This window comes from Coregonus clupeaformis, chromosome 1 (genome assembly GCF_020615455.1).
Source record: "Coregonus clupeaformis isolate EN_2021a chromosome 1, ASM2061545v1, whole genome shotgun sequence".
In the NCBI taxonomy this organism is placed as follows: domain Eukaryota; kingdom Metazoa; phylum Chordata; class Actinopteri; order Salmoniformes; family Salmonidae; genus Coregonus; species Coregonus clupeaformis.
In genome coordinates, this window is record NC_059192.1 from 77,337,182 (window position 1) to 77,359,310 (window position 22,129).

The 22,129-nt window shown below is 43.9% G+C and overlaps 1 protein-coding gene across 3 annotated transcripts in view; it reads left to right on the plus strand.

Moving 5' to 3' along the window:
• Positions 1-9,185: 9,185 nt before the first annotated feature.
• The window catches only part of adkb (adenosine kinase b), a 277,396-nt gene continuing 264,452 nt past the window's right edge, over positions 9,186-22,129 (plus strand). Inside the window, exons 1-3 of one of the 3 annotated variants that reach the window (XM_041889368.2) lie at positions 9,186-9,248; positions 11,334-11,408; positions 11,529-11,582. In XM_041889368.2, the coding sequence (XP_041745302.1) occupies positions 11,353-11,408; positions 11,529-11,582 (110 nt within the window). In that variant the 5' untranslated portion in view covers positions 9,186-9,248; positions 11,334-11,352. Of the gene's footprint in view, positions 9,308-9,946; positions 10,073-11,333; positions 11,409-11,528; positions 11,583-22,129 lie in introns of those variants that run through there. The other 2 variants (XM_041889365.1, XM_041889367.1) reach the window with 2 other exon arrangements.

Here is a 22,129-nt window from a genome sequence, read left to right on the forward strand (position 1 = left end):
TAAATGTTTGTTTTTTCATTTACAGGAAATGATGTTTTGTATCTACTTTGTAGTAAGCGCTACTCAAGGCATTATAATTCTGTTCAGACACATTTTTGTGATATTTATAAGATGGGTACAAAGTGAAGCAACACACATTTCATTCAGTCTCTATGAAATTAGAATAAAGTCCTGCTTTTTGGTATTGTTCACGTTATTTTTTAATAAAGCATTTAATAAGACTCCCAACTGCAATTCCTCTCTTATTTATAACTTGATAGTGCCATAGGTTTATAACACAGTAGTGACATATTTACATGTGTAGGCTCTGCCCTAATTCACCTGGAGCTGCATGGCAAATGGTCCAGGAACACAAGGAAAGCACAAAGAACAATGCCCAAGGACTAGTCAGCCCTTCCCCCTCTGAGGGGACTAAATGCATCTCTCTGTTACGGTATTCTTAACTTGTAGAACTTTTATCCCTCAACCTCAGCTCATTGACTGAGAGAAGAACCTGGCTCTGCCTCCAGTTTGCTAATCATCTCACTCCGGGGTGAAGTTTCTCTTAGGTACAGATATAGGATCAGATATAGGATCAGATATGGATCAGATATATCAGATATGACAGAGCCAAGTGACTCTGCGTAGCAATGATAGGAGAGACCATGTGAGGATATGACAGAGCCAAGTGACTTGGTGTATAGACAGAATATCCGGGGTGAAGTTTCTCTTAGGTACAGATATAGGATCAGATACGGGGCGGCAGGTAGCTTAGTGGGTAAGAGCGTTGTGCCAGTAACCGAAAGGTCGCTGGTTCTAATCCCCGAGCTGACTAGGTGAAAAATCTGTCGATGTGCCCTTGAGCAAGGCACTTAACCCTAATTGCTCCTGTAAGTCGCTCTGGATAAGAGCGTCTGCTAAATGACTAAAAAAAATAAAATAAAAAATAAAAATAAAAAAATAAATAAAGATACCCCTCTCCCAATCCTAACCTTAACAATTAGTGAGGAAAATGCAAAACTGACTCAAGATCAGTGTTTAGGGGCCAGTTCACGCTACTCCCATCTGCTCCAGTCTGAGGAACCTCCTACCACTACCAATCAATCATCACAACCTCTGGTTATTCTGCCATGTGAATGAATTAAATGCACTTGAACATTTAACCTACAACATTATGAAGTGTTGATTGCTGATATCCACTGAATGTATAAAACATTAGGAACACCTTTGTAATATTAAGTTGCATCCCCTTTTGCCCTCAGAACAGTCTCAATTCATCGGGGCATGGACTCTACAAGGTATGAAGTGTTCCACAGGGATGCTGGCCCATGTTGACTCCAATGCTTCCCATAGTTGTGTCAAGTTGGCTGGATGTCCTTTGGGTGGTGGACCATTCTTGATACACACAGGGAATTGTTGAGCGTGAAAAACCCAGCAGCATTGCAGTTTTTGACACTCAAACCGGTGCGCCTGGCACCTACTACCATACCCCGTTCAAAGGCACTTAAATATTTTGTCTTGCCCATTCACCCTCTGAATGGCACACATACACAATCCATTTGTCAATTGTCTCAAGGCTTAAAAATCATTCTTTAACCTGTCTCCTCCCCTTCATTACATACACATTTACATTTTCGTCATTTAGCAGACGCTCTTATCCAGAGCGACTTACAAATTGGTGCATTCACCTTATGATAGCCAGTGGGACAACCACTTTACAATATATTTAAAACAATTATTTTCAAGGGTCGTACTCTGCGAATGTTGTAGAGCATGAACCTACAGGATCGGGTCACCGCTTTGATGTTAGCGGAGAACGACAGGGTGTTGTCCAGGGTCACGCCAAGGTTCTTTGCACTCTGGGAGGAGGACACAATGGAGTTGTCAACCGTGATGGCTAGATCATGGAGCGGGCAGTCCTTCCCCGGGAGGAAGAGCAGCTCCGTCTTGCCGAGGTTCAGCTTGAGGTGGTGATCTGTCATCCACACTGATATGTCTGCCAGACATGCAGAGATGCGATTCGCCACCTGGTTATCAGAAGTGGGAAAGGAGAAGATTAATTGTGTGTCGTCTGCGTAGCAATGATAGGAGAGACCATGTGAGGATATGACAGAGCCAAGTGACTTGGTGTATAGACAGAATAGGAGAGGGCCTAGAACTGAGCCCTGGGGGACACCAGTGGTGAGAGCACGTGGTGCGGAGACAGATTCTTGCCACGCCACCTGGTAGGAGCGACCTGTGAGGTAGGACGCAATCCAAGAGTGAGCCGCGCCGAAGATGCCCAACTCGGAGAGGGTGGAGAGGAGGATCTGATGGTTCACAGTATCAAAGGCAGCAGATAGGTCTAGAAGGATGAGAGCAGAGGAGAGAGAGTTAGCTTTAGCAGTGCGGAGAGCCTCCGTGACGCAGAGAAGAGCAGTCTCAGTTGAATGACCAGTCTTGAAACCTGACTGGTTTGGATCAAGAAGGTCATTCTGAGAGAGATAGCAAGAGAGTTGGCTAAAGACGGCACGCTCAAGAGTTTTGGAGAGAAAAGAAAGAAGGGATACTGGTCTGTAGTTGTTGACATCGGAGGGATCGAGTGTAGGTTTTTTGAGAAGGGGTGCAACTCTCGCTCTCTTGAAGACGGAAGGGACATAGCCAGTGGTTAAGGATGAGTTGATGAGTGATGTGAGGTAAGGGAGAAGGTCTCCGGAAATGGTCTGGAGAAGAGAGGAGGGGATAGGGTCAAGCGGGCAGGTTGTTGGGCGGCCGGCCGTCACAAGTCGCAAGATTTCATCTGGAGAGAGAGGGGAGAAAGAAGTCAAAGCATAGGGTAGGGCAGTGTGAGCAGGACCAGCGGTGTCATTTGATTTAATAAATGAGGATCAGATGTCATCAACCTTCTTTTCAAAATGGTTGACGATGTCATCCACAGAGAGGGAGGAGGGAGGGGGATGAGGAGGAGGATTCAGCAGGGAGGAGAAGGTGGCAAAGCGCTTCCTAGGGTTAGAGGCAGAGGCTTGAAATTTAGAGTGGTAGAAAGTGGCTTTAGCAGCAGAAACAGAGGAAGAAAATGTAGAGAGGAGGGAGTGAAAAGATGACAGGTCGGCAGGGAGTCTAGTTTTCCTCCATTTCCGCTCGGCTGCCCGGAGCCCTGTTCTGTGAGATCGCAATGAGTCGTCAAGCCACGGAGCAGGAGTGGAGGACCGAGCCGGCTGGGAGGATAGGGGACATAGAGAGTCAAAAGATGCAGAAAGGGAGGAGAGGAGGGTTGAGGGGGCAGAATCAGGAGATTGGAGGGAGAAGGATTGAGCAGAGGGAAGAGATGATAGGATGGAAGAGGAGAGAGTAGCGGGAGAGAGAGAGCGAAGGTCGCGACGGCGCATTACCATCTGAGTAGGGGCAGAGTGAGTAGTGTTGGAGGAGAGCGAGAGAGAAAAGGATACAAAGTAGTGGTCGGAGACTTGGAGGGGAGTTACAGTGAGATTAGTAGAAGAACAGCATCTAGTAAAGATGAGGTCAAGCGTATTGCCTGCCTTGTGAGTAGGGGGGGGGACGGTGAGAGGGTGAGGTCAAAAGAGGAAAGGAGTGGAAAGAAGGAGGCAGAGAGAAATTAGTCAAAGTCAGACGTAGGGAGGTTAAAGTCACTCAGAACTGTGAGGGGTGAGCCATCCTCAGGAAAGGAAGCTCATTGATGAACTCTCCAAGGGAACCTGGAGGGCGATAAATGATAAGGATGTTAAGCTTGAATGGGCTAGTGACTGTGACAGCGTGGAATTCAAATGAGGAGATAGACAGATGGGTCAGGGGAGAAAGAGAGAATGTCCACTTGTAAGAGATGAGGATTCCTGTGCCACCGCCCCGCTGACCAGATGCTCTCGGGGTATGCGAGAACACATGGTCAGACGAGGAGAGAGCAGTAGGAGTAGCAGTGTTTTCAGTGGTAATCCATGTTTCCGTCAGCGCCAAGAAGTCGAGGGACTGGAGGGTAGCATAGGCTGAGATGAACTCTGCCTTGTTGGCCGCAGAACGGCAGTTCCAGAGGCTGCCGGAGACCTGGAACTCCATGTGGGTCGTGCGTGCAGGGACCACCAGGTTAGAGAGGGAGCAGCCACGCGGTGTGAGGCGTTTGTATGGCCTGTGCGGAGAGAACAGGGATAGACAGACGCATAGTTGACAGGCTACAGAAAAGTCAACACTAATGCAAAGGAGATCGGAATGAAATTAACTAAACATCTGGGGAAGCGATGCTTCCCTCACTAACCTTTCACTGAAACACTCAAATACAACTCTTCCAACTTCCACTTTAGAAATTATAATTGCCGTAATCTACAGTAGTTCAATGTTTCCAGGAATAGACTAACTTAGTTTATTCAGCTAGCTAACTTGGTACAGTATTCTTCTGTGAAAACCGCCCAGGGCACCGTATCCTATGACGCCATAGCTAACTAGCATGCTAGCATCCAATAACACACTGTTTAGCACCAATACTTGGTTACAACAAACTACCAATGGATCATTCATGTCCGTGTCTAGTACCTTTCATAACGCAGAAGTAATTAAATGTTGGCTAGCTAGCACAAAGTCAGTCATGCTAGCTACACAAGTGGACTACACATCTCAAATGTTCAGAAAGTGAAGCTTACGTTGCAAAATTCTCATTGACTAAAATTATACAGTACTGCTAGCTGGTAATGTTGGCTAGCTAGCAGTGGCTGCGGTGTTGACTGTTTTAAAATGTAGCTGGCTAGCTAACCTCGATATTTTCTCTATACTACACCTTTGCCTTTGATACCAAGACAACTATGTAGCTAGCTAACTTTACACTAATGAAATCGTTCCGTTGAAATGTATTTAGTTGCTACAGTACTGCTAGCTGGTATAGTTGGCCAGCTAGCAGTGGCTGTGGTGTTGCTACCTGCTAGCTAGCTAGCTTTAATGGTCCAGGTAGTGGGTTAGCTAGCTAGCCTCGTGCTTCACCGGGCTCAGCCGAATACACTACAATACTATTGGGGATTTATTATTCTCCTAAATTGATGGGATGACTAACTTAGAAAGAATGCATTCTTGACTGGGCTAATGTAGGCTGTGACACCTGGCAGGCTGTGATTGATGTGAAGAGCTGTTTTAGGGGGTAAAATGAGATAAGGATTGTGTCTCCAAATGCTAGACTATACTGGTTCTTTGTGATCTGTGAACCTTCCTTGGATGTAGGAATGATGTCTAAGGGAGCTGGCTCTTCTCACTATGACAGGTTGTTATGATGAACGTATGCCTGGTAACAGAAGAGGCTGGCAACAGGGGTGCATCAACGGATTGGCTGAGTAAAGTTTAAACCACACTCAGTCCTTTACTCTGATTGGCCAGCAGAGAAGTGGGAAACTTTCTCTGTCAGAGTATTTGAGTATTGGATCTGAAACAATGTGTTAGTTCTCTGGGGTGCCCTGCGAGGTATCTCAGAGAGCCCGTATATACTAAACATCATATTTACCATTGAAGGTTTTTGCATTAATTAAAATAACTAGTATATCTTAGAAGTCGTGTTGACCTCTTTTGTTCCTAATACCAGATTTGAATTGACGCGACTTTGACAATACTTACCTACAATAACTACCTGGATAAACTACCTACAATACCTACCTACACCAGCGGTCTCCAATCTTTTCTAGCATGAGAGCTACTTTTAACAAATTAAACCTGTAGCAAGCTACTAATTTTTTCCTAGCTTTCAAATAGGAACATTCTTCTCCTCTCCCCTGCAACTCTTCCCGGGTCCTTAGTGTACAAGAGAAAGCAGTGCACTATGTTTTCTGTCAATATACCTGGTAAAATAGTGGTTAATAAACAACTCTAATGGGGGGCCCTATAAAATCGGTCTTTATTTATTCTTCTAATTCTGTTTTATATTTTCCCAAATTATGTTTTCTCAGTTTAATTTTTCCTGGTTTTAGATTTGTTTTGTTTTTCACTGTCAAAATTACAATTGTTCATAGAGAAACAAGGACTTGATGTTCTGAGTCCATGTCAATGCTTCACATCAGAAGACCATTTACACTGAACAAAAATATAAATACAACATGCAACAATTTCAAAGATTTTACTGAGTTACAGTTCATTTAAGGAAATCAGTCAATTGAAATAAATTAATTAGTCCCTATTCTATGGATTTCACATAACTGGGAGTACAGATATGCATCTGTTGCTCAAAGATACCTTAAAAAAAAGAAAACCAGTCAGTATCTGGTGTGACCACCATTTGCCTCATGCAGCGCGACACATCTTCTTCGCACAGAGTTGATCAGGCTGTTGATTGTGGCCTGTGGAATGTTGTCCCACTCCTCTTCAATGGCTATGCGAAGTTGCTGGATATTGGCGGGAACTGGAAAACGCTGTCATACGTCGATCCAGAGCATCCCAAACATACTCAATGGGTGACATGTCTGGTGAGTATGCAGGCCATGGAAGAACAGGGACATTTCCAGCTTCCAGGAATTGTGTACAGATCCTTGCGCCATGGGGCTGTGCATTATCATGGTGAAACATGAGGTGATGGTGGCGGATGAGTGGCACGACAATGGGCCTCAGGATCTCATCACGGTATCTCTGTGCATTCAAATTGCCATCGATAAAATACAATTGTGTTCGTTGTCCGTAGTTTATGCCTGCCCATACCATGACCCCACCACCACCATGGGGCACTCTGTTCTCAATGTTGACATCAACAAACTGCTTGCCCACACAAAGCCATACACGTGGTCTGCGGTTGGACAAATTCTCTAAAACGACGTTGGAGGTGGCTTATGGTAGAGAAATTAACATTAAATTATCTGGCAACAGCTCTGGTGGACAATCCTGCATTCAGCATGCCAATTGCATGCTCCCTCAAACCTTGAGACATCTGTGACAAAACTGCACAGTTTAGATTGGCCTTTTATTGTCCCCAGCACAAGGTGCAACTGTGTAATTATCACCCCCTTTTCTCCCTAATTTCGTGATATCCAATTGGTAGTTACAGTCTTGTCCCATCGCTGCAACTCCCATACGGACTCGGGAGAGGCGAAGTTCGAGAGCCATGCGTCCTCCGAAACACGACCCCGCCAAGCCACACTGCTTCTTGACACACTGCTCGCTTAACACGGAAGCCAGCCGCACCAATGTATTGGAGGAAACATTGCGCCTGGCCCGCCACAGGAGTCGCTAGAGCGCGATGGGACAAGGACATCCCGGCTGGCCAAACCCTCCCCTAACCCGGACAATTGTGCGCCACCTCATGGGTCTCCCGGTCGCGGCCGGCTGCAACACAGCCCGGGATCAAACCTGGGTCTGTAGTGATGCCACTAGCACTGCGATGCAGTGCCTTACACCGCTACGCCACTCAGGAGGTCTTGATCATGCTGTTTAATCAGCTTCTTGATATGTCACACCTGTCAGGTGAATGGATTATCTTGACAAAGTAGAAATGCTCACTAACAGGGCTGTAAACAAATTTGTGAGCAAAATTTGAGATAAATAAGCTTTTTGTGCATGTGGAACATTTCTGGGATCTTTTATTTCAGATCATGAAACATGGAACCAACACTTTACATGGTGCGTTTATATGTTTGTTCAGTGTTGATTTTTGAGTGTAATTCCCCTTTAATTGTGCCTCTAGCCAGTGAGGAATGTGCCATCTAATGTGCCAGTCTAGGGATGGTTCTGTACTGCTGCTGCTCATTTCATGGCAAAGTTTGCAAATATCAAATTATATATACAAATTATATACTTACTCATGATATACTTCTGACAGGTAAGACTACTTTGTAGTTAACATTTAATTGAGAAGGTTTTGGTGAAAGTATTTCTGTCAACCCACAAGACGGTTATCACGGTAATAGACAAACGCGCGCACCACACAGACAGACAGGGGGAATATTGCTGGAAATTCATTGGCAGGTATTGTGTTAGGTTTGGCTTTTTAAGCCAATAGTGGCCAGCCAGGGGTGGGATAATGTCAATTTTACGTTGATTAGACAGTAGATGGCAGCTTGCGGTGTCTGATACTTGTGAGATTTGTTTATGACAGTTAGCCGTGGAACACGTGAAAATTGCCAAAAGGTTGCAAGTTTGAATCGCATCACAGACAACTTTAGTATTTTAGCAAATTAGCAACTTTTCAACTACATACTACGTTTTAGCTACTTTGCATGTTAGCTAACACTTCCCCTAACCCTAACCTTAATAACCCTTTAACGTAACTCCTAAACTTAACCTTAACCCCTAGCATAGCTAACATTAGCCACCTAGCTAGAATTCGTAACCTATTGTACATTACTGCAAATTCGTAACATATAATACGAATTGTAATTTGTAACATATCATACGAAATGAGTGATGGACATCCACAAATTAATACATACCATACCATACTTAATATATCATACTGAACAAAAATATAAACGCAACATGCAACAATCTCAATGACTCCGCGATTGCATCACACCATCCATATGGCGACTCCGACCACATTTTCGGATCAAGTATAAATGGGCTCTTAGTCCCTAATCTATAGATTTCACATGACTGGGCATGGGCACGACCATGGGTGGGCCTGGTAAGGCATAGGCCCACCCACTGGGGAGCCAGGCCCAGCCAATCAGAATGAGTTTTAAAGTCCCACAAAAGGCTGTGTAGCTCAGTTGGTAGAGCATGGCATTTGCAACGCCAGGGTTGTGGGTTCGATACCCACTGGGGGCCAGTATAAAAATGTATGTACTCACTAAACTGTAAGTCGCTCTGGATAAGAGCGTCTGCTAAATGACTAAAATGTAATGTAAATGTAAATACATTTTAGAGTGGCCTTTTATTGTCCCCAGCACAAGGTGCACCAGTGTAATGATCATGGTGTTTAAACATCTTCTTGATATGCCACACCTGTCAGGTGGATTGATTATCTAGGCAAAGGAGAAATGCTCACTAACGGGGATGTAAACAAATTTGTGAACAGAATTTGAGAGAAATAAGCTTTACATGTTGAGTTTATATTTTTGTTCAGTAGAAATGGCAACTCGGATTTAGGTACAGAATAATACGAAATGCTCTGTGACCAGGTTGGTGCAGGTGAGCTCGGTATTGGCTAAAATTACCTACATTTTCCTATTGGTTATAAATCGATATCAAAGATCTCACTCTGGAATAGCGAGTCACTAATGTTTTAATTCAGGCAATATCTCAAGCCAGCATGTGATAGATTTTTGTCCAATAAAATGGTCGTTGCTTCTGCCAGTGGACTCCGTGTGGCGGCAGAAAAGGTGAGTGCGGTTGTAGAAGCCAACATGGAGAAAGGCAGAATGACAGATAAAGCACTCGGGTAAGTGTGTAACTATCTAACAGTATCTAGAAACTCAATGCTCAGATGTGTATAAGACGCTGATAAATTATGGCTTTGTAGTGAAGCTTCGTAAACAAGTACAGAGATGGGTGGGTAACTAGTGAACCAGTATCGATCTGTGCGTTCGCGCACATACTGGTTCAGGTAGCTAGCAAGAATGCCAGCTAGCCAGTAGCTAACAAGAATTCGAAGAATTTCCACGTGCACGTGTTAATAAATTGATTAGCGAAATATCTTGTTCTGACACGCGCTCTTATGAAACGTGATTACACAACTTATTATTCTGCTGCTGTGCTGATAAATTCTTGCATCAGAATTTGTTTATATGGTGGCCATGATGGTCCAAGCTTTTTATGCCTAACCACAACTGTATTTCCCATGCATGATGCAACATGGATACGTTGCACATCGGCGATTAATCAGAATGTGCAACAAAGTATCAAGTTAGGCAACGCTAAGGTTTCAATTATTTGTTTAAGTAACTAACTAGGCGAACGTGCTAAGGACTCAAAATAGGTGACATGTGTGCAGCCAACCACATACCTAGACATGTTTTATATCGCGCCGCCCACTGCAGTTAAAGCCAATCAGTTTTGGAAACGGTATTAGAGGAGGTTCCAGTTTCAGTGGAAATTGCTGCAAGATAAGCACACTGCTATTGCTGCTTGATATTGAGTAGTAGCTTCACCAGTTTGTTAGGCTAAAGCTAGAATCAACCTAAACTGACACAATGACTTCTGCAAGGTAAGATTATTTGCTTCACAGTAATATAACAGTCATTATTGTATATTTATGTGGCATGTTTCTCCTGTCATTCCAGTGATAATGGTTAGATCAAAAGGGAGTGACAGGAACATCATTGTGATAGGCTATAGCCTATGGACTTCTTGTTAGGGCATGACTTGGAAGAGACTGCAGGACTTGAGGGTCAGTTGTTGTCTTGTCATAAGAGCAGACTTTGACTATAACTTGTGAAGTCTATGAAACCTTGTCAAAGATAACGATATCTTTCAAAATGTGTGTTTAAAATAAATGTACACTCAGTTACTGCCTATATAGATCATTACCATATGGAGTTTAAATGCATTATGGAATGTGCACTGGCCTGCATTTTTCAGGTTTGCTCTTTGTGTATGCATGCGTGGGGTAACGTTGCTATATAGGCCTTCAGCTGTTAGTTAAGCGAGACATGAGCTCCACGTGTGCCTATGCCATAGCTGCATGTGTCTAAAAGATGACGCTGTCAGTGGAATAAAACACTTTAGGCTCTCCGTAGAGTACTGAAAAACCCATAGGGGTTTAGTGCGATTCTTCAATACCAACACCATTACGTCATGCATTCATATTCTGTCAGAGCAGGAATGCTGATCTAGGATCTGGTCCCTTTTGTCCATGTAATCTTATTCATTATGATCTAAAAGGCTAAACTGATCCTAGATAAGCACTCCTACGTTGTTCTTCTCTTATCAGGTGATCAGACAGACAGTTCACAGAGGACATGGTTTAGTTTGATATGGGAGTGAGACATGCATATGTTTGCCTCTGCTTAGATCCTGTGTTCTCTCTTCAGTACAGGATGCTTCATGTGTCCCACGTGTTGCTCACAGGGAACAGCTCAGATGACAGACTTGACTTGCCTTAACCCCTTTCACTCTGTGAGGAGCACAGGTCATCCTCAAATGATCTCCACTGGTAACAGAGCCACCACAGAAACACAGGGACTGGTGTCACACTGCCTCACTTGGCAGGCCCTAGGTCTTTGTCTGGTCACAAATAAAACATCACAACCTATGGTGAACTGAACATGTTAATGGTTTCGAGTAAGGTTTAGCTAGAAGGATTTGCCGTTCCACCATTCTAGGCAACATTGTCTGAGGACTATCTGGGATTTCAGAACTTTCACTTCTTTTATTTACTCTGTCACACCAGATGTGGGGATGAGGACGACTGGAGTGGGCAGAAAGGGTCTGAGCCTTTATAGCTTTTCTCTCTTTTCTCTTCACAGTGAAAATGCTCTATTTGGTATGGGAAACCCCCTGCTCGACATCTCAGCTGTTGTGGACAAGGACTTCCTCGACAAGTGAGTTTGAACTAAACCATTTAGACTAAGCTAATCATGCAGCCTGTCATTGTATTATTTAGGTGTGTGTTTACAAATTTAAATTCTACTCTTATTTTAATATTGCTTCTGTCTCAATAGGTATGGACTGAAGCCCAACGACCAGATACTGGCGGAGGACAAGCACAAAGCCATGTGAGTAACGGACCGCTAAAACAGCGACTTAATTCAACACACACACACACTTCAATATCCGCTTTTTACTATCAAATTTAGTCAACTATTGTTCATTCATACTTCTGCTGAAGCATCTTGGCATAATAAGCAGCACTGAAAATAGCTGACTGGGAGTGCGTCCCAAATGTCACTCTGTTTCCTATTTAGTACACTATTTTATGGGCCCTGGTCAAAAGTAGTGCACTAAATACAGAATAGGGTGCAATTTGGGACACAACCTGGGTGTCTATAAATCAGCCTTTCGGAATGGGGCAGCTGCTCTTGATTTGCAGGTCCCCAAGCATGGCCATGGCACATTCATGCTACTTCCACCACGATGTGGCTGTTAGCCACAAGAATTCACGCTGACCCTGACTCAGTTATTCTACTACAGTTGAGCCAAATGGTAGACTATTAGAAATATATGGATCATGGATTTCGATAAGGAATTAGAGGACTTGAATAATGTAATATCGTTGAAATGTAGGCTATGTGCTATTGAATTGCATGCAGTTATAACTTTGACACTGACTGTAGAGGGATGATTCTATCCTCTGTGAACATCTGTGTAGTCTAAATATAGATTGAGCTGATACGGACACACCCCAAAAAATAACCCTTCTCCACACTACATTATAGAAGGGGCTAATTCACCAACAATATGACCTCGGGGTTAGGCAGCACTTAAAAGACCATAGTGTTAGGAGGATATATTAGCCTCCGATGTCTTCTGTTGACGCCCAAAGGAGAGCTGGATTTTAGGGATGGTCTGATATGCGTAAAGTCTTTCAATTCTGAAGTCGGCACTCCATAGGATTCTTGAGTGGGAGGGTCTTCAGTGGTTGCATTGCCTGGGTCGTATTCATTGGCGCACACCATAGCAAAATGTTTTGCAATGAAAACGAGCATTTATCCAAAACATCTCATTCCAAAATCATGGGCATTAATATGGAGTTGGTCCCCCCTTTGCTGCTATAACGGCCTCCACTCTTCTGGGAAGGCTTTCCACTACATTTACATTTACGTCATTTAACAGACGCTCTTATCCAGAGCGACTTACAAATTGGTGCATTCAACTTATGATAGCCAGTGGGACAACCACTTTAAAAAAAAAAAGAAAAGAAGGATTACTTTTATACTATTCCAGGTATTCCTTAAAGAGGTAGGGTTTCAAGTGTCTCCGGAAGGTGGTCAGTGACTCCGCTAGATGTTGGAATATTGCTGCGGGGACTTGCTTCCATTCAGCCACAAGCATTCGTGGGGTCAGGCACTGATGTTGGGTGATTAGGCCTGGCTCACAGTCGGCGTTCCAATTCATCCCAAAGGTGTTCGATGGGGTTGAGGTCAGGGCTCTGTGCAGGCCAGTCAAGTTCTTCCACGTCGATCTCGACAAACCATTTCTTTATGGACCTCGCTTTGTGCACGGGGGCATTGTCATGCTGAAACAGGAAAGGGCCTTCCCCAAATTGTTGCCACGAAGTTGAAGCACAGAATCATCTAGAACGTTATTGTATGCTGTAACGTTGAGATTTCCCTTCACTGGAACTAAGGGGACTAGCCCGAACCATGAAAAACAGCCCCAGACCATTATTCCTCCTCCACCAAATGTTACAGTTGGCACTATGCATTGGGGCAGGCAGCGTTCTCCTGGCATTCGCCAACCCCAGATTCGTCCGTCGGACTGCCAGATGGTGAAGCGTGATTCATCACTCCAGAGAACGCGTTTCCACTTCTCCGGAGTCCAATGGCGGCAAGCTTTACACCACTCCAGCCGATGCTTGTGTGCGGCTGCTCGGCCATGGAAACCCATTTCATGAAGCTCCCAACGAACAGTTCTTGTGCTGACGTTGCTTCCAGAGGCACTCGGTAGTGAGTGTTGCAACCGAGGACAGACGATTTTTACGTGCTACGCGCTTCAGCACTCGGTGGTCCCTTTCTGTGCACTTGTGATTCCTACCACTTCACGGCTGAGTCGTTGTTGCTCCTAGACGTTTCGAATTCACAATAACATCACTTACAGTTGACCGGAGCAGCTCTAGCAGGGCAGAAATTTAACGAACTGACTTGTTGGAAAGGTGGCATCCTATGACGGTGCCACGTTGAGTCACTGCGTTCTTCAGTAAGGCCATTCTACTGCCATTGTTTGTCTATGGAGATTGCATGGCGGTGTGCTCGATTTTATACACCGGTCAGCAACGGGTGTGGCTGAAATAGCTGAATCCACTAATTTAAAGGGGTGTTCACATACTTCTGTATAGATGGTGTACCTCTAGCCAGAAAGCTTGCGTAAGAAATTTGGCCCCTGAGTTCCTTTAATTTCCTGTTATTCCATGTACCATGTGATCTGCTTGCCACAGCTTTCAGAATGCAGAGTACTCCCCAGAGATCTCTAAAGAGGGAAACCAATAATCCACAGTAATAATAAGAGTTTCAGCTTTAGGCTATTGCTTTGGTAGGGAACTTTTTTTATTCTTCTGCTTTATAAGAAAACAAAGAGATGTGGCTGAAAGCATTCAGAATAATGAATTGATTGGTTACCCGGTGAAACTTGTATTATTTAAGATGGCCCCTTTCAGCGATGATCTACTACTCGTGATATTGGATGCCAGATCACTGACCAGTAGTCCAGGTGTGGTGCTTCTACTGTAAAGCAGCATTATCAGCAGTGTAGTTCAGTCTCCCCAACAGGCAGAGCAACAGACACATAGATAATAGTGTTATCTTTGGCATCACAGATACCATGCAGTTCTGTTCTGTCCCCACACACAATGGCTGCATTCTTCATGTCGCCATTTCTACAGCACCAGGACTGGCTCTGTCGCCTAGTTCAGTATAGAGGAAACTATTTAGTGAACCTTGTGTTGTAGTCTATGGCGAGTGTAACCTCTCGGAGCCTGGTTCCTCTCTAGGTTTCTTCTTAGGTTCCTGCCTTCTATGGAGTTTTTCCTAGCCACTGTGCTTCTGCCTCTTCATTGCTTGCTCTTTGGGGTTTTCGGCTGTGTATCTGGAAAGCACTTTGTGACAACTGCTGATGTAAAAGGGATTTATAATATACATTTGATATAAGTAGGATGAAGTATCCCTCAGAGTTTCAGTTCATGTTTGCTTATAGCCTACAATACAGCTTACTCTACTGTCTGGAAACTAGAGCTGGGTGGGGAGAGAAATCCATATCTCGATAAATTGCCTGAATTGATGCGATAATGATAAATATAAAGATGCGTTTAAAACATTAATTAACATTAATGTGCAACACAGTTTAAAATGATCCTTTGAAACTACCAATACTAGTGTGATAGTTGTAGCCATCAATTGTCCTATTAACAATCACCCATATTAGCAAACTAAAATCTAATTTCAAACTTCACATTTCTTTAATATCGGGTAGTTATTGTAATGAACGATATCAGCAAAATGCCTGCGATAAAGTCAGGGTTTCCCAAACTTGGTCCTGGGCCCACCCTGGGTGCACGTTTTGTTTTTTGCCCTAGCACTACATAACTGATTTTAAATAATCAAAGATTGATGATGAGTTGGTTATTTGAATCAGCTGTGTAGTGCTAGGGCAAAAACCAAAACATGCACCCGGGGGGCGGGCTCCAGGACCGAGTTTGGGAAATCCTGCGATAAGTGACCGATATGCTCGGTGTCGATAATTTTTGGTAATATCCCAGCTCGTGGAAACCCTTTATCCCGTGTATAGGGCCCCGTGTCTTGGGCTATTGTGTCACATGACCTAGATTTTAACCATAGATAGAACAATGAGACAGATATTTCACCGGATGTATAAATGTGAAGCGTCCGCTTAGCGTTTCCACTCACTACCGAACATGGTAGTGAGAGGAAGCCCAATGGCCGACAGTGGGAGAAGATGGAACGAGATGGATTTTGTCCGACATTCTGCTAGTATTCTCATTGATGAAACATTTGATCTCAACGTTTTTTTGTTCCCAAAACTAGAATCTGTTACGAACAGAGTGAACTATGTTTTTTGTGGACTTTACCCTTTGCCAAAGTTTTAAAAAGTTGCGTTGTTTAGTAGTGCAACTTTAGTTATTGCGCACTTCAGAGTAGGCGTTCCCTAAAGGAAATATGCAAATGCATGCTAGAACGTGCCAATAGGATCTCGGTAGCTCATGCTTGGCTATGCCCACCACCTTGAATGTTCCGCCCACAATTGCCTTTTCCAGAAATGAGAATTACACAAAAAAAAAAGCAGTTGTCTGAGGATGATGCTGAACCATCTGGCATACAGTAAAAAGTAAGGGGGCAGTTTGATGAAAAATCACTTAAATAATGGTTAAAATACAGGTAATGTGACATGATTTTCCCAAAACACAGGGCCCTAACATGTTGTACAGCAGGCCATTGGACAGTATTAGTATTATGAACAGATGAAGTTGATGTTTGGTTATAGAGTTTACTGTACTGCCACACTTAGCTTGTGGTGTCTAGCCTAGTTTTGGGTGAACTTGTGGTAGCACTTTATGTCTGCACTGATTTTGTTGTAGCAACCCAAACAAGTCTGACATGCTGTCTAACTCTAACTGGACCCTAACCTTGGAGCTTTGTGATTTAGCACTATATGGCAAACAAGCCCTTTTATCAAAGCTTACCCTTGTGTGCCACTTCCAAATCCACAAACCCAAACTGGTTAGTGCTGTTAGTATTTTTTCCATTGCTTTAGCGGCGCAGATATCACTCGGGGCGCTCTCAACTCCAGTCCTGTCTGAATTCAATTATCTAGCTAATCCTGTTAACAATATAGATGAACCATCTCTGGTACAGTGTACGCCGTCATCACCCCTCTCCCGGGCGTATCTGGCCATATAAATAAAATGCCTAGAACAGGCAAATCCCTTCAGACCGCCGCGATAGTACAGTTGTGGTCAAAAGTTTTGAGAATGACACAAGTATTGGTCTTCACAAAGTTCGCTGCTTCAGTGTTATGAGATATTTTTGTCAGATGCTACTATGGTATACTGAAGTATAATTACAAGCATTCCATAGGTGTCAAAGGCTTTTATTGACAATTACATTAAGTTTATGCAAAGAGTCAATATTTGCAGTGTTGACCCTTCTTTTTCAAGACCTCTGCAATCCGCCCTGGCATGCTGTCAATTAACTTCTGGGCCACATCCTGACTGATGGCAGCCCATTCTTGCATAATCAATGCTTGGAGTTTGTCAGAATTTGTGGGTTTTTGTTTGTCCACCCGCCTCTTGAGGATTGACTACAAGTTCTCAATGGGATTAAGGTCTGGGGAGTTTCCTGGCCGTGGACCCAAAATGTCGATGTTTTGTTCCCTGAACCACTTGGTTATCACTTTTGCCTTATGGCAAGGTGCTCCATCATGCTGGAAAAGGCATTGGTCGTCACCAAACTGTTCTTGGAGGGTTGGGAGAAGTTGCTCTCGGAGGATGTGTTGGTACCATTCTTTATTCATGGCTGTGTTCTTAGGCAAAATTGTGAGTGAGCCCACTCCCTTGGCTGAGAACCAACCCCACACATGAATGGTCTCAGGATTCTTTACTGTTGGCATGACACAGGACTGATGGTAGCGCTCACCTTGTATTCTTCGGACAAGGTTTTTTCCGGATGCCCCAAACAATCGGAAAGGGGATTCATCAAAGAAAATGACTATACCCCAGTCCTCAGCAGTCTAATCCCTGTACCAGAATATCAGTCTGTCCCTGATGTTTTTCCTGGAGAGAAGTGGCTTCTTTGCTGCCCTTCTTGACACCAGGCCATCCTCCAAAAGTCTTCGCCTCACTGTGCGTGCAGATGCACTCACACCTGCTTGCTGCCATTCCTGAGCAAGCTCTGCACTGGTGGTGCCCCTATCCCGCAGCTGAATCAACTTTAGGAGACGGTCCTGGCGCTTGCTGGACTTTCTTGGGCGCCCTGATGCCTTCTTCACAACAATTTAACCTCTCTCCTTGAAGTTCTTGATGATCCGATAAATGGTTGATTTAGGTGCAATCTTACTAGCAGCAATATCCTTCCCTGTGAAGCCCTTTTTGTGCAAAGCAATGATGACGGCACGTGTATCCTTGCAGGTAACCATGGTTAACAGAGGAAGAACAATGTTTTCAAGCACCACCCTCCTTTTAAAGCTTCCAGTCTGTTATTCTAACTCAATCAGCATGACAGAGTGATCTCTAGCCTTGTCCTCGTCAACACTCTCACCTTTGTTAACGAGAGAATCACTGACATGATGTCAGCTGGTCCTTTTGTGGCAGGGCTGAAATGCAGTGGTAATGTTTTTGGGGGATTAAGTTCATTTTCATGGCTAAGAGGGACTTTGCAATTAATTGCAATTCATCACTCTTCATGACATTCTGGAGTATATGCAAATTGCCATCATCAAAACTGAGGCAGCAGACTTTGTGAAAATTAGTAATTGTGTGATTCTCAAAACTTTTGACCATGACTGTACAGTGCAATCAATGTCCATTCTAGTCATTTTGATTCTATGCCATCAACTCTCCTCTCACTTTCATATCTGGCCAATGGTTCACCACTACCAGTCTGATAACTGTATTCAAAAAGCGTCTCGGAGTAGGAGTGCTGATCTAGGGTCAGGTCCTCCCCTGTCCATGTAATCTTTAGTCATTCAAATCTAAAAGGCAAAACTGATTCTACATTTGCGCTTCTACTCTGAGACGCTTTATGAATACAAGCCCTGATACTGTTCAGTCAGGACAGCAAGTGAAAAATGCTGACTCATCCAAACATGATCCATCTACATTGACCTCTTTCAATGCTATGGCTGTTTTAGTCATCAAAGGTATATCAATGTTGCAACAAAAGATCCCTGACTGCCTTGTCCTCTAGTCTAGTACGATCACAATGACCTCCTTAGTTATTACCTTTTGACTGTGCAAACTAGTACAGGATTTACACAGTTGAAGAAAGGGGTTGAAAACTCCCTCAGAGTAAATGTAGTGTATGAATAGGGATGTAGCTCAGTTGGTAGAACATGGCGTTTGCAACACCAGGGTTGTGGGTTTGATTCCCACGGGGGGCCAGTATAAAAAAGAATGTATGCACTCACTAACTGTAAGTCGCTCTGGATAAGAGCGTCTGCTAAATGACTAAAATGTAAATGTAATGAATCACCCCATACAATCTCCATTATACAGATAATCCATCAGATTCACTGACTAACCACCAGATTTAGGAGATGCGTCCCAAAATGGCTCCGTAGTCCCCGATCTAGTGCACTACTTTTGACCAGGGCCCATAGGGCTCTGGTTGATAGTTGTGCACTATATAGAGTGCCGTTTGGGACGCATCCAGGGCCTGTTCACGTTAGTCTCTCTTCCATATATGGCAGTGTTGTCTTCTCTAATTCTTCCCACAGCTAACCCACTGTTCCACTGCTCCTCAGGCTAGTTATCTTGTCATCTTAACATTGACCTCTTTTTAAGGTGGTGATGGTGAAGTCAGATTTTGCTTTGAGAACGGGCGGTGTGTACTTAAGTTTCATCTTGGCTTTTTGTTTTACTTTATATAATTAATTGAACAGCATTGGTTACATTTAGTAGGCTATTCATGCAATTGTTTTAATACCCTCTGAGTTTAAACACATTTTTAAATGTAGCTACAAGTGTAAGGAAATTGAACAATTGTTATTTTGGTTGCTATATTATCTGGACGACACTGCCATCATGTGGCTGGAAATGGAACCTCACAGTCATATGACAGTACAGTATGGCGCAGGATAAACACAATATCTAGACTACCCTCTTTCTCCTGCAGGTGGCAATTGTATTTATTTTTGTTCTTTAGCTGGATTCAACATGACAACATTATAAAACACCTCAAATCTGCAAAATATTACAATAAGAGAAAATAGCATACACTTTTCATAGTTATGATAAATGGTCTTTGTAGAGTCACATTCACTTTTATTATTATGGCTAAAATGGGTCTATATTGTTATCTAGGTAATCGTCTCAGGCCAATATTAAACCATATGTCATATTAACCTCAAATTAGGCTATTATCCGTCTGTTAGAGATCACTGAATGACAGTGTAATCTGGCCCTTACAAAACCAAGAGCCCATGAGAAATATTCAACAGTCTAATATTGTCATATTAACCCTGAAATTAGGCTACAACGTTCAATTAGTCTGTTAGATGACTGAATGAAACCTAGTAATCTCGTTTTCAGTAATGGCCTACAAATAAATATTCAACAGCGTCCTGTCTAAACTGGACCTGTTCACACATGAGTTTTATGGTGCCTCCGTCTGTCCATTTAATGCTTTACTTTCTCAGCTTAGTGCTGACGGGGCTTGACTACTTTCAGAGGTTGTTTGTTCATCAGCGCTCCGCTCATCTCTTGTTCTGTTTTCTTTTCTCCTCCTCTGTGCTAAATGCAGATTAGCGGTGTCACAATGACATCCAGAACCAGAGTAAACTGCTCATTATGCAGAGTGACCCGCTGCTGCTGTATGAATTATGCAAGGGACTGTGTGTCAGTGTGTGTTAGTCGCTGGCTCTTATTAGCATTCTAGATGGGTGGTTGGGAGAGGAGAGACGCTGCGTCCCAAATGGCACCCTATTCCCTACATAGTGCGCTACTTCTGACCAGAGCCCTATGGTGACGGGGCTGACTCTGGAGGGGATCAGGCAGGTTTGAGACTCATCACACACGACACAGGAGATCAGTGGAGGTGCCTCTCCTTTCGTCTCTCACCCCGCCCCTGTTCACACACTGCTCACGCGCACACCCACAGAAACACATATATACACACACCTGCTGCTGTGTGGCGTAGTTCCATCTGCTTACTGTGAAGAAAATAACAAAGGTTTTTTGTGCCGCCTCCTCTCTGAGTACATGCTAAACATCATCATGGCTCCTGGGTCTCTCCTCTCTGAGTACATGCTAAACATCATCATGGCTCCTGGGTCTCTCCTCTCTGAGTACATGCTAAACATCATCATGGCTCCTGGGTCTCTCCTCTCCTCTCTGAGTACATGCTAAACATCATCCTGTCCCTCCCACCCTCTCTCTTCCCCTCCCTCCCTCTCTCTCTTCCTGTCTCTGTCCCTCTCTCCCTCTCTCTTCCTGTCTCTGTCCCTCCCTCCCTCTAAGTCTATATTGCTCTCTTTCTATTCCCCCTCCTTCAATCTCTCTGTTTCTGTCCTTCCTTCCCTCCCTCTCTCTTGTCTCTTTTTCTAACGAGAGGGAATCGTGAGTGTTGGAAACCCCCAACGGATCCATCCTGGTGTGTCAGGCATGGAAGAGGGAGTGAACGGCTGTGTGTGTATCTGGCGGCGCGGTGCATGTCTGTTTGTGTGCGCATGCAAGCGTACGTGTCAGGCTGCATGTGCTATCCATTGTGCCACTTCACTGGATGCACTCATCCTTGACTGAGTGTGTAGACACACTACCACACACGCGCACACACACACAACCTCCCCACCCCCAGTAAGTCAGGCTGTCTGTTATACAGAGTGCTGTATCTATATGTCCTGTAGTACAGTACTCAGGGAAGCTATGGAAACCCATTAGGGTCATACTGTACGTCCTGCTCCCCTGTCTCAGTGTAGAGGTCAAAGGTCATAGACCCACATCCATCATTGACACCAGTCAAGGCAGCACACCTCAACTGCCATGTGTTTCTCAGCCTCGCAATGATTAATTTATGCATATTGAATCAAACCATTTCCCCATCTGAAAGGCAAAGCTCTCAATTTAGATATTCAGTTGAGTTTAGGAGGCTGTCAGAATTGATCTAAACATCTACATGAATTCTAGGTATAAGAATAAGACATAAGTCTAGATTGTGGCATTCAGTCAAATTGGTTTACATCAGTAAGTAATCACATTGGGTATTATTATTCCTTATGTCTCCTCTGTATTTTAAGCATTCTGCTGTCTCATGAGATAGTGGGGAGAACAAGTATTTGATACACTGCCAATTTTGCAGGTTTTCCTACTTACAAAGCATGTAGAGGTCTGTAATTTTTATCATAGGTACACTTCAACTGTGAGAGACGGAATCTAAAACAAAAATCCAGAAAATCACATTGTATGATTTTTAAGTAATTAATTTGCATTTTATTGCATGACATACATATTTGATACATCAGAAAAGCAGAACTTAATATTTGGTACAGAAACCTTTGTTTGCAATTACAGAGATCATACGTTTCCTGTAGGTCTTGACCAGGTTTGCACACACTGCAGCAGGGTTTTTGGCCCACTCCTTCATACAGACCTTCTCCAGATCCTTCAGGTTTTGGGGCTGTCGCTGGGCAATACGGACCTTCAGCTCCCTCCAAAGATTTTCTATTGGGTTCAGGTCTGGAGACAGGCTAGGCCACTCCAGGACCTTGAGATGCTTCTTACGGAGCCACTCCTTAGTTGCCCTGGCTGTGTGTTTCGGGTCGTTGTCATGCTGGAAGACCCAGCCTCGACCCATCTTCAATGCTCTTACTGAGGGAAGGAGGTTGTTGGCCAAGATCTCGCGATACATGGCCCCATCCATCCTCCCCTCAATACGGTGCA